General features: G+C 32.6%; 1 protein-coding gene and 2 long non-coding RNA genes across 4 annotated transcripts; 1 reads left to right on the top strand and 2 right to left on the bottom strand.

Annotated features, from left to right (window-relative positions):
* Positions 1-1,510: 1,510 nt before the first annotated feature.
* On the bottom strand, positions 1,511-2,858 carry LOC143305281 (uncharacterized). The gene is made up of 3 exons (XR_013062136.1): positions 2,237-2,858; positions 1,992-2,059; positions 1,511-1,815 (listed from the first exon to the last, which is right to left on the bottom strand). It is a non-coding gene; the product is annotated as an uncharacterized LOC143305281 (long non-coding RNA).
* Positions 2,859-2,990: 132 nt separating this feature from the next.
* On the bottom strand, positions 2,991-6,065 carry LOC143305342 (uncharacterized). 2 transcript variants are annotated; one of them, XR_013062212.1, is made up of 6 exons: positions 5,678-6,065; positions 5,287-5,455; positions 4,586-4,763; positions 3,883-4,060; positions 3,387-3,556; positions 2,991-3,265 (listed from the first exon to the last, which is right to left on the bottom strand). It is a non-coding gene; the product is annotated as an uncharacterized LOC143305342 (long non-coding RNA). The 2 variants fall into 2 exon arrangements; XR_013062214.1 differs by having other exon boundaries at positions 5,287-5,385.
* A 148-nt stretch (positions 6,066-6,213) lies between these two features.
* Positions 6,214-12,388, top strand: LOC117606214 (lysosomal alpha-glucosidase). The gene is made up of 17 exons (XM_034328424.2): positions 6,214-6,370; positions 6,624-7,025; positions 7,108-7,580; positions 7,690-7,864; positions 7,943-8,033; positions 8,109-8,277; positions 8,372-8,441; positions 8,544-8,648; positions 8,722-8,979; positions 9,068-9,270; positions 9,360-9,467; positions 9,534-9,711; positions 9,788-9,936; positions 10,000-10,084; positions 10,170-10,440; positions 10,545-10,744; positions 10,810-12,388. Exons 2-17 carry the CDS (start codon positions 6,714-6,716, stop codon positions 10,870-10,872), a joined length of 2,910 nt encoding a protein of 969 aa, XP_034184315.1. The 5' UTR covers positions 6,214-6,370; positions 6,624-6,713; the 3' UTR covers positions 10,873-12,388.
* Positions 12,389-12,549: the final 161 nt, after the last annotated feature.

Below are 12,549 nucleotides of genomic sequence, written 5' to 3'. Positions count from 1 at the left end.
CATAGTAATGGTAATAATCATGGTAATAGTAATGGTATTTCGTTTATACGTTCATCGTACATCTTGTTGAATAAAATATTATTTCAAATTAAAAGTAAATGAAAAGGTTATTAAACCGACGCAATCCCACAGCCTAAAACACACACACACCATATGTGGAGATTACGTCGTGCACGATATACTAACACAATGCCAGCCGCTTATTAATCATTATTCTTATAAACTAGGTCATCGTACCCATTGTCTCTACCCATCCAAGTAGCACCTGGGCACGTGAATGGGCTTTGACAATAAACACGGAAGGGGTTAAATCTGAAAATCCTGATCTAGAAACATGATTAGTACACAAACATCTAACGGGCTAATATTTCACTATTTTAATAAAAGTGACTCGACTTTGTAAATATAAAGCTTTAATAAGAAATACAGAAAAGCATAATAGAGCAACTATGACGACGCAAACATGGTGCACTGCTAATATCAGCTGGCAACGAAGGGTCTCACGCCCCCTAGACTTACGCCAGACGCTACATACCATCCACCCCGCCTGGACGTCGTAACGCCAGGACAGAGTGCACCCCTTCGCTAAGAGCGCTACCCGCCCGTCCAACACGTTGCATCCAACGGTGTCAGATTGACGGACGCCCATAGTATAGACAAAAGGACTGCAGTTTAGAATATGGTAACATATTTTCATATGTTCCGTATTCTAAAACTGCGCCTGCAAAGGCCTAGTAATGCATGGGTATATCTCCCAGAGATGGTGTTCACGGTCTTATGCCGCGGAATCCTTCTAACTAATTTCATTAATTAAATAATAAAAAGGATTGAGTTTAAAAACCAAAAGGATTCCCACCGAATACTAGTCAGTGCATCGTCATATTTACTCTCGCGCTGGAAATTTTTCGCAACACTAATTTAAGAAATGCAAAATAATTTTAATAAAAAAGAATTTAATGTCTTTAATTAAGAATTCTTTGCAATGAAACAAGAATTTGTTGTGAAAATTAATAAAACATCCTCGGGCGACTCCCTCCTCAGAGTAAATTAGTCAAGTATACGCAAAATATGTTGAAATAGATCACTCTGGCTTGGAAATCTACCCGTCACGAATTGTCTTCTTGCACATAAATTGTTCAATTTTTCATCAACGTGTAAATAAGTTAAACTTCGCTATAGAAGGAATTGAACTTTACTACTCGGAAAAAATTCTCAGATTATATTATATTTGAATTTACAATATACAAAATGTAATTAAATCAATGTGAAAGCATAATTAATATGTATATCTAGTATACATATTATAAAACCAATATTATATCGATTTCAATCTTTATGATAACTAAATCAGATGGTATCTGACTTCTCCGTTAAAGAAAAACTAAATAAAATTGTTTCTGTATTTACTTAATTTGAAAATATTTCATATTCCACGTTTTATTATAAAATTGTATCATGAATATTTAAAAGCATTCAAATATTTCATAAATATCGATTGGAATATGTGGAATAGAAATAATATTTAAACGCAAAGTGCAAGAAGACCTAGCCTGAATTAAATGAAATAAAACACAATAAAAATGTTACTACACATCAGTATAATCATACTCATGTTCACTATGCTCGCCAAGCACGTATACAACTGGTAACCCGTGTCGATTCGGACCATTCGTCCTACGACATGATTGGGTACCAGAGGAACCATAAAACATGCGACTCACCGTTCGCAGATATACTCTTCTTCCGACAGTCAAACACCAAGTAGGAGGCTGCCTTGTAGGAGAAGTCGTGAAGAAACCCATCAAGGATGTCCATCTGTAACAAAAAAAGAACAATTACGGTTAATTTTGAAAATAATCAATTCTTATTGTAATGAAATTATATAGAAAGTTGGATTTTAGAAAATATTAGCAATTAAAAAGAAATCTCAATTATCAAGTATTGAAATTGTAAATTATTCTATTTTAATAAAAAGCAATTAATTGACGTACCAAGACGGAAGTCGTGAAGAAAGCCATCACCAGGATATCCAGGAACTCGGCAAAAACAAAAAATTCATCTGTAACAAAACAAAAAAGAATTACGGTTAATTTTGCAAATTATCAATTTTTATTCTAATAAAATTATATATGAATTTGGATTTTACAGCAATTAAAAAGAACTCTCAATTATTAAACGTTGAAATTGTAAATTATTCTATTTCAATTAAAATTAATTAAACTAATAAGATACTTACACTCTTTCCTTATGGAGCAACACCCAAGACTCCTCTTCAGTGATGCATTGACTCTACTACCGGATAAATCGAGCAATTAAAAAAAAAAAAAAATTAAAAATAAAAATAAAGATATAAAGTACTAGTAACGCGACCGTAAATAATTTCCGGCGAACAATTGTAGACTCTAAGTACTTCCGCGATGGAAAAAGAACAATCAGAGCCGCGATGCTCTAGAAAATATTTTATAATCCGCAGCAAACACTGACTCTACTTTCGCGTGATTCCTAATTGTACAAACGCAACTCTATTCAGGGCCAGTTCACCCTTGACAAAATCAAAACATTGGAATTACGTGCGTACAAACACTGACTCTACCGACCGCCTTGCGCGCGGCCACAACAATTCCTGGAAAAAAAGATTGCTGAGGAGGTTGGGGATGGGTGGAAATATACAAAACAAAACAAAACCAACATTCTTCTTATTGAACGTTCGTTAATGAAATACTGTTATTACATGTAAATGAAAATATGAGTGTTCGTGAAATATTTTCAACCAACACGAATATTATTCAAGTTGAATATTGATCCTAGATTATATTCTAATAATGTATATTATAAATAATATAATTGTTGATAATTATTTCAATGAATATTATATACATAGATAGAAAATCATAGTTAAATAAATATAATAGACAATTTTATTTAAGTAGTGGATTTCTGTTGTTAAAATTGTAAGCACAATAAAAATTTAAAACAAATGTATTAAAATATTAGACGAAACTTATTTTATAAAATGAAAAATTAATTATTATTTTTCTATGAATTGATTAAAGAAAAAAAATATCTCTAATCTTTTCTTTCTTGGTACCTTGGTATCAATTAATTATCAAAAAATGCTTACAATTAACAACAACGACTCAATGAAAAAAAAGTAATAATAAACGTTAATAATTGATGAGAATAAATTAAAACAATAAATTCTTACGAAATTCTATTTCAAACCCATATCAGGAGTCGTGGCGTCCTTTCCAAATCTATCAAAAATCTGTAATAATAAAGAAATACGAATTTATGTAAATAAAATTTAATCAACAATAATAAAGTTATTATTAATAAACGATCCAACTATAATTGATACAAAATATTTTAATGGATACAATGTGTACCTATTATTTATGCGGAAGGATGCTCTCAACACGTCCTGTCAGTTCGACGCTCGAGAGAGCAATGGCCAGACCTTCCTTCCCATCGTAGACCGGTCGGCACTTCGGCAAAGCTCGGCAATGTTCGGTATATTTTGCTACCGGCCGATACCTAACGAACTACACGAACAGATCTAAACAGAAATAATATTACGATGCTGAAGAAAAAACATTATTAAATTAAAAACAGCAAATTGTATGAAACAATACGAAAAATATTGAATAATGTTCAAGAAATTACTGATATAAAGGGGAAAATAATTCAGATTCTGCTGTTTCAATTCCATTGTGAATTCACAGCAAGAGCAACAAATGTCAACTCACGTATTTTTAAAGATAACCTCGAATTCATGTCAAAAAACAGAGAGCTAGACTTCTCTTCGGCTATTCTTTCTCGTTTTTGTATTTTCAGCACCCGAAAGACAACTTAATTTAATATTTGAAGATAATTTAATCTTACCTGTTGCAGACACGTGCAAGACGAACGAAGCTTCGAAGAGGAATGCTGTACTGCGTCAAAAATCGACGCACTCGCTCACACAACGACGTGTCTGATTGGTCGAAATGAGAGGACGCCAACATGGGACGGCCAATCACAGCCATCGATAGAAGTTTCAAAGTGCATCGAAACTTTAATACTAATCGTAAGGGAAAGGTTTGTTAAAAATTATCGACGCCATATTGACATAAAATCAAGATTACTTTTCACAACTTTAAACACCAAAATATATGAAACAAAGTAGAAAAAATATAAAGATATTGACGGGATTTAAGAAATTATTGATATAAAAGCAGAATAAATGAAGGAAATGTTATTTTAATTCGTATCTATATCGGCGTAATAGTAAAAAAACGAGAAAATCAGTTATCACGATATACAACAATAAATTACGGGAAAAATGTACCAAAAACATGAAAAAATGCAATAATATTCGACAAATTATTGATATAAAGGGGAAAATAATACAGATTCTGTTATTCCAATTCCATTGTGACTTCACAGCAAGAGCAACAAATGTCAACTCACGTATTTTTAAAGATAACCTCGAATTCATGTCAAAAAACAGAGAGCTAGACTTCCCTTCGGCTATTCTTTCTCGTTTTTGTATTTTCAACACCCGAAAGACAACTTAATTTAATATTTGAAGATAATTTAATCTTACCTGTTGCAGACACGTGCAAGACGAACGAAGCTTCGAAGAGGAATGCTGTACTGCGTCAAAAATCAAGGCACTCGCTCACCCAACGACGTGTCTGATTGGTCGAAATGAGAGGACGCCAACATGGGACGGCCAATCACAGCCATCGATAGAAGTTTCAAAGTGCTTCGAAACTTTAATACTAATCGTAAGGGAAAGGTTTGTTAAAAATTATCGACGCCATATTGACATAAAATCAAGATTACTTTTCTCAACTTTAAACACCAAAATATAAGAAACAAAGTAGAAAAAATATTAAGATATTGACGGGATTTAAGAAATTATTGATATAAAAGCAGAATAAATGAAGGAAATGTTATTTTAATTCGTATCTATATCGGCGTAATAGTAAAAAACAAGAAAATCAGTTATCACGATATATAACAATAAATTACGGGAAAAATGTACTAAAAACATGAAAAAATGTAATAATATTCGAAAAATTATTGATATAAAGGGAAAATAATTCAGATTCTGTTCTTCCAATTTCATTGTCAATTCACGGCAAGAGCAAACAATTTCAGCTCACATATTTTTAAAGATAACCTCGAATTCATGTCAAAAAACAGAGAGCTAGACTTCTCTTCGGCTATTCTTTCTCTTTTTTGTATTTTCGACACCCGAAAGACAACTTAATTTAATATTTGAAGATAATTTAATCTTACCTGTTGCAGACACGTGCCAACCGTACGAAGCTTCGAAGAGGACTGTTGCACTCCACCACACTCCGCGCAACGTACCCTTTAACGATGAATCTGATTGGTCTAAATAGGAGGACGCCATAATGAAATGACCAATCACAGGCATTGGTAGAAAGTTCGAATTGCTTTGAAACTTTAACATTAAAAGAACGGAAAATTATCAACGCCATATTGAAATATGGTCAAGATTACTTTTTTCACTTTAAAGCACCGAAATATAAGGAAAAAGATAGAAAAATACATAAAATATTAATGGTATTTAATAAATTATCAGCATAAAAGCAGAATAAATGAGAAATATGTTATTTTAATTCGTATCTGTATCAACAAAATAGAATATAAATTTTCAGCTTACGCATTTCTGAAGGCAATGTGGAAATGATGTCAGAAGTCACGACTCCGGTCTTCTCTTCAACTTTGTCTTCTGTTTTTTGTATTTTTGATACCTGATACACAATTTAATATTTAATATTTTGTTCATCGCTGCTTCCATTCTCCAGGCACGAACGTTCCATTCTCCACGATACATTGTATCGTCGTCGAACGGAGAAAACGAAGGAACTGCGCCCTACAGAAAAAACGAGGAACTAAATTTGTGGTCTGTTTTACCTTTTTCACGTCTTTCGCGAGTGAAAATCGTAGAACAGAAATTTTGGGTGCCCGCATCACCTTATGCTTATACGATACAAGATTCAACACCGATGAAATAACTTTTTCTCTTATGTTTAGGATTTTGGTTAACAAATAACATTGATCAAAGATTTTATGTTTGAATAAAATATGTACATACATAAATAAATACATATTTGTATATATATGTAATTAAGTATTAGAAACAATTGATATTTACAGAGGTATTAATTGTCGTTAAACAATGAAAACATTGTGTTACATATTTAGCAATTGTAAATGAAAATATTTTGTATGTATGAAAGAATTTTGAGGAAAAAAAGAAGCTGATACGTATAAATATAAATCATCGTTCTAAAAATAAAATGTAACGACAAGTTGAGTCGCTAGGTTTCTATATAGTTATATATACACAATGGTAAGTTTGTGCTATAAAACTATTGTTAAATATAACATTATGCGTATATAAAATGCGTATAAATAATTAGTTTTCATTTTATATCTATATATATATATTTATATATCTATGTATATATGTAATCTCGATGTATTTGTAACTTTGCATTAAGGTTATGTTATAAATTGTAAAATAAAATTTATTTGTAAATATATACTACTCGATAGTTTATGTTTATTATTTTGATAACATTTTATTAATACTTTGTTTGTAGTAAAAAAAAGAAAAGAAATCGATCTGGTACAATATTTACCAATAAGGAGAGAAAGATTATTATACTGATAAAGATAATATTAAAAAGAAAATGCGGGAGAATAGGAGAAAAAAAGATTTTATGGCACAAAATGTGGCCTTAAACAAATACTTGAAATATATAATACCATATGATTTTTTAAGATTGATCATGATCATGATCATTATTGTATTGTGTATCTTGCTATTACTTGTAAGACAGAGAAAATATACTATTATTGAACAATATGAAATAAATATAATTGTTGATGACATAGATGAAAAGAAACTATCGGATACGTTTATTGTATCAACCGTTAAGGAAAAATATAAGATTAACGTAACGTTTGTTGATACAGGATTTGAAAGTGGTGAAAGTATGGAAGTAAGTTTTAAATGTGCAATTGAGAAATTTAATGTCGTTAGAAGAGGTTATATTTATAATAATTTGTATTCATTCTGAACAGTGCAACAACATTCCTGTAGCATTACGCTTTGATTGTCATCCCGAAGAAGGAGCATCAGAATTATCCTGCGCAAGTAGAGGTTGTTGCTGGAATCCAGTTAATAAAGAAATTTCCAGAGGAAAACGAATTCCTCTGAATGTACCATATTGTTATTACTCAAAAAATTGGACCATATATAAATATGAAAATTTTAGCAAGGAAGGAAATGAGTTTACTGGATTTCTAAAACAGACAAAGGATTCTTTTTACAAAACTGATCTACCGATTATTAAGGTAGAAGTTAGTTCCGTGGATGATTCAATTTTCCGCATAAAAATGTACGATCCTCTAAAAAAACGGTACGAACCACCATGGCCTCATAGATCGAATCCTAAACCTTTCAGTGAGAAAAATGTAAATGCAAAATACAAAGTAGATATTGATGATGTGAAACCTGGTTTCAAAATATATAGAACGTTAGATGGTACAACCATGTAAGTAATGTGTTTAAATATGTTTAAATGTTGATTGATCTAAGTAGTTGGAAATTAGATTAACGAAATTAACGGTATTAACTATACCGTTATATGTTTATATTTTCAGATTCGATTCTTTTAATGTCGGAGGTTTTATATTTGCCGATCAATTTCTACAAATAAGCGCTCTGTTGCCAACTCATAATATTTATGGTATCGGTGAGCATCGAAGCAATTTAAAGCTAAACACTAATTGGCAGTCTTTTACTTTATTTAATAAGGATCAAGAACCGATGGAGAATGTACGTCGTGTCGTTTCGTAGGTTTGTTTACTTTTTACTTGATTTTGATTTCTATAAATCCATTCTTTTTGAATTTAGGCAAATCTGTACGGATCTCAGCCATTTTATTTGATGATTGAAAATTCTGGTAAATCTCATGGAGTTCTCTTTCTGAACAGTAACGCTATGGGTAATGATTTACCGAGTTGTTTTCATTGATACGTGATAAGTAATGGATACGCATAAGAGCATTGACTTATTTCAGATGTGATATTGCAACCAACGCCTGGTATAACATTTCGAAGCATCGGCGGTATCTTTGATATATACTTTTTCCTAGGACCAAGTCCAGCAGATGTTATAAAACAATATTCCGAAATAGTCGGCAAACCGTTTTTACCTCCTTATTGGTCCCTTGGTTTTCACTTGTGCAGGTATTATTTATTATTATTAAACATGTTACGTAATACGTTACATAGTAGACGTTTGTTTATTTCCATTTGAAATATGTTGAAACTTGTTAAACAGATACGGATATAAGAGTTTAGAAAAGACGAAAGAAGTGTGGAGGAGAACCATAGCAGCGGAAATTCCATTTGTAATGTATTTTATTTCTATTTCTATTTCTATTTCTATTTCTATTTCTATTTCTATTTCTATTTAAATAGAAATCGGTTCGATTAGATTATATTCTTTGTAGGATACGCAGTGGAACGATCTAGATTATATGGATAAAAATAATGATTTTACGTATAATTTGGATAAATTTAAAAATTTGCCAGAATTTGTGAATGAACTTCATTCGGTATGATTTCTCTAATATTCTTTTTTAGTAGTTATTAAGGAATTTATTCACGTAAGATATGTATACGTTTTAGAGAGGAATGCATTACATCCCTTTGATCGATGCTGGAATATCTGGTTCTGAAATGAACGGGAGCTATTTACCGTACGAAGAAGGTTTAAAAGAAGGTATATTCGTCAAGGACAATGCAACTAATCGGCCGTTTGTAGGAAAAGTTTGGAATTTAGTTTCAACTGTTTGGCCTGACTTTACGAATCCTAAAACACAAGGTTACTATCTTCGAATGATGAGAGACATGCATAACAAATTTGCGTACGACGGTGCCTGGATCGTACGTATCGATACTTGTATTTATTTTTTCTTTTATCGAATTTTCAATAAATATACATTCAATATACATATGAATTGGTCTTTACCAGGATATGAACGAACCGTCTAATTTTTACAATGGTCGTAAAGATGGATGTTTGCAAAATAATTTGGATTATCCGAAATACGTGCCTAATGTTGTCGGTGGTATACTTGCGACGAGAACTTTGTGCATGAACGCGAAACATTACTTGGGAAGTCATTACGATTTTCACAATACCTATGGAACGAGTCAAGCGATAACAACTAATTAGTAAGTAGCAAATCGATTAGTAATAGTAAGAGATAAAAATTCGAATCCAAGTTCAAACGAAATATATGTGTGTGTGTGTGTGTGTGCAGCGCACTGAGTAAAATCCGAGGAAAAAGACCGTTTATAATATCCCGGTCAACATGGTTGGGACACGGACATTATGCCGGTCACTGGACAGGAGATGTTTATTCGTCGTGGTGAGTAAATATACATATATGTAGAATAAATGATGAACGGATTAATCGTTATAATTTGATCGTTAGGCATGATCTAAAAATGAGTATTCCTGCAATTCTGTCGTTAAATTTTTATCAAATACCGATGGTTGGCGCAGACATTTGTGGATTCAATGGAAATACGACAGCTGCGTTGTGCAATCGTTGGATGCAACTCGGTGCTTTTTATCCGTTTTCACGTAATCACAATTCCGACGATACGATCGTTCGTATTGATTATCATTATCATTATCATTATCAATCATTATCGTTATTCTTTTTCCTATCTACTTGCCTTGTAGGAACAAGATCCTGTTGCAATGGGCGATTTGGTAGTGAAATCATCGAAACGTGCACTTACGATACGTTATTGGCTTTTACCCTACCTGTACACCTTATTTTTTCGGGCACATAAGTTTGGAGAGACCGTAGCGCGGCCACTGTTTTTCGAGTAAGGGTGGACACACGCACACAGTTGTTGAAGCAGCAGAAAGATTAATTTTTCTTTTTTTAGATTTCCCCACGATTCAGCTACTTACGGTATCGATACGCAATTTTTATGGGGAAGTTATTTGATGATCGTACCAGTTTTAGAAGAAGTAAGTAAATTCAGTGATTGTATTATGTGTATTATACATATAAATTGAAGTAAACAGGTTTTCTCGTTTCTCGTTTTATCGAAAGAACAAGGTAAAAGTAAGAGGTTATTTGCCCCGTGGTCTATGGTATGATTTTTATACGAAGAAAGCCTCGTTTTGTATGGGTAAATATTACACGTTGAACGCACCGCTGGACGTTATACCGTTGATGATTCGCGGTGGATCAATTTTACCGGTACAGAAAGCAGCCAATACCACGACATACAGTAGAAAAAACAAGTTGGAATTGTTGATCACGTTGGATCACGTTAAAGAAGCAAAAGGAGAATTGTATTGGGACGATGGTGACAGCTTAGGTATTAGACATACGTATACGTATACGTATACGTAGCTAGTACTGTAACACAGTACTGTCACGTGTTGGAGTATTTTTTGCTATTTTTATTTAAAACGCTTCTAGATTCGTTTGAAAAGGGGCAATTTCTGTGGTTGTTGTTCAACATCAAGAACAATACTTTGTCGAGTTTTAAAGCGAAAAAGAGTTGGTTTCAAGAGAAAATGATGCTCGACAGAATCGAAATATGGGGAATAACAAAAAAGGTTACGCAAGTTTTGATAAACGATCGTAAAATACCATTCGAGTACGATACGAAAGAAAATGTAAGTTTTCAATTTCTTTTTTGTTTCATAAGAATGATCTATGCTGATCAAGTAAATTTTTCTAGCGTTTGAATGTCAACGATTTAGAAACGGATTTGCGAAAGAATTTTAAATTGTCTTGGAAATAAGTTGATTCTAGATTAAATAATTACATACGCAACGACTGACAATGCATGCTGTATTTGTGATTATATCATAAAACGTACACGTACATCCTGATTCTGTGGAACGTAAGTAACTTGTGATATTATTACATGGTAAATCGTGTTTTTCTGCTTTTGGCGACACGATATTTCATTATATATACATATATACATATATATATTTCTATATACCGAAATAAATACTTTGAATAGAAAGGAAGAGAAAACATTTTATTTGAATGACCGTTTCAACTGTACAGTACAATATGTATTATATATAATGTAATATAATATAATTAATATAATATAATATAATAGAATGCGGATAACAGGCACGCGTGCACGTCCTTACGTGCACGCGTATAACAAAAAACGATAAATATAACTTTAAATATTTTCGATAATGCGCTCAACAGAAAACTACAAAGGAGAGTGCAAAATATAAATGTGAAATAACGTTTGTTCGAAATCGCGAGAAGAAACATATAACAATTGACCACACAAGCCATCGTGTGTCAAGGTGAATAAAAAATTGTTGCTTTGGCACCGTCGTCTAACTTAAATCGAGTGAAATTAAACGTCGAAACATTGAAATCTCCGCTCGAATTGTACCGTATTCGTCGAGTTCTCCTTTGACCTCGATCTATATTCAATGCTTTCGACAAGGTTTATTTGCATTTCTATACCGGGCGGAAAAGTAGATTTCGATCTTTCGAATAAATTTCGTGACGTACAATTTCGCGATTTGCTATTAAACTTGGACGCGCAGAGCAAGGTGAATTTATTTCAACGATATTATGCGTTCTCAAACGAACAAACGAACAAACGAACATTCATTCATCTGGAAAATGAATAAACGGCTTCTCATCGTTCTTATTCTTGAAACCTCGATTCGGACAGGGTTTGCCCGGCAAAACGAACAATGACGACGAAAAGAATAGCACCTTGCTACACGTTTCATAGAACGTTCAAACCTTTTTCAAAGAAATTCAAATGGCATTATTATAATGCTAATGCGATAGGGAACATACAAACGTATATTTGGTCACTATCTTGTCTCTATTTGTATTTGTCGTACGATAATATAACATGTATATCTAATATATACGTATATTTTTGTTCATTCGCTAATATTTATATACTATGTGTGTGATTTTGCGCGTACGCGATATCTATCCAAGTGTATATATATTTTGCAATCTTCATCATTATTGTCTGGTCACATTTACTTATACCTACCTAAAGAATGTCGCGTTTTAAAAGTAGGCGCGTAAAGAAGTAAAAACGCGTGGAGAATACGCGAATAAGCGAACATTCGGTGAAATCGAATAACGCGCGTTAATGAGAATTACGCTGGTAAGAAGTATGATAGAACACACCCATAGGCATTAAAGTCTCCGTTCTTTCCGAGTTTCAATTATCTCTGATCGCGAAAAGGCGGTGTTTTCTTTTTTACGCGTTATGAAAGAGAAGTGTATTGCAAGAAAGAAAAGAAAAGAAACTATGTATAAATGTAGCATATCATTTTAGCCTCTTCGATTTAGGACATATACATATACATATGTATGTACAGATCACCTAAGGAGATCCAAAGTGGTATTTAAATTGTAAATGCTAAGAAATCTGGCAAGAAGCGTCTTAACGTTCCTTCTCCCTTTATAT

The sequence above is a fragment of the Osmia lignaria genome, chromosome 1 (genome assembly GCF_051020975.1).
Source record: "Osmia lignaria lignaria isolate PbOS001 chromosome 1, iyOsmLign1, whole genome shotgun sequence".
NCBI lineage: Eukaryota > Metazoa > Arthropoda > Insecta > Hymenoptera > Megachilidae > Osmia > Osmia lignaria.
This window is presented reverse-complemented; position numbering and strand designations above follow the sequence as displayed.

Excerpts from the sequence above, each read along its gene's own strand:
- LOC117606214 (XM_034328424.2), top strand. The coding sequence starts at position 6,714 with ATGCGGGAGAATAGGAGAAAAAAAGATTTTATGGCACAAAATGTGGCC. Across the intron at positions 7,581-7,689 it reads ACGTTAGATGGTACAACCAT|ATTCGATTCTTTTAATGTCG; the intron begins GTAAGTAATGTG and ends TTATATTTTCAG. Across the intron at positions 8,034-8,108 it reads TCTGAACAGTAACGCTATGG|ATGTGATATTGCAACCAACG; the intron begins GTAATGATTTAC and ends GACTTATTTCAG.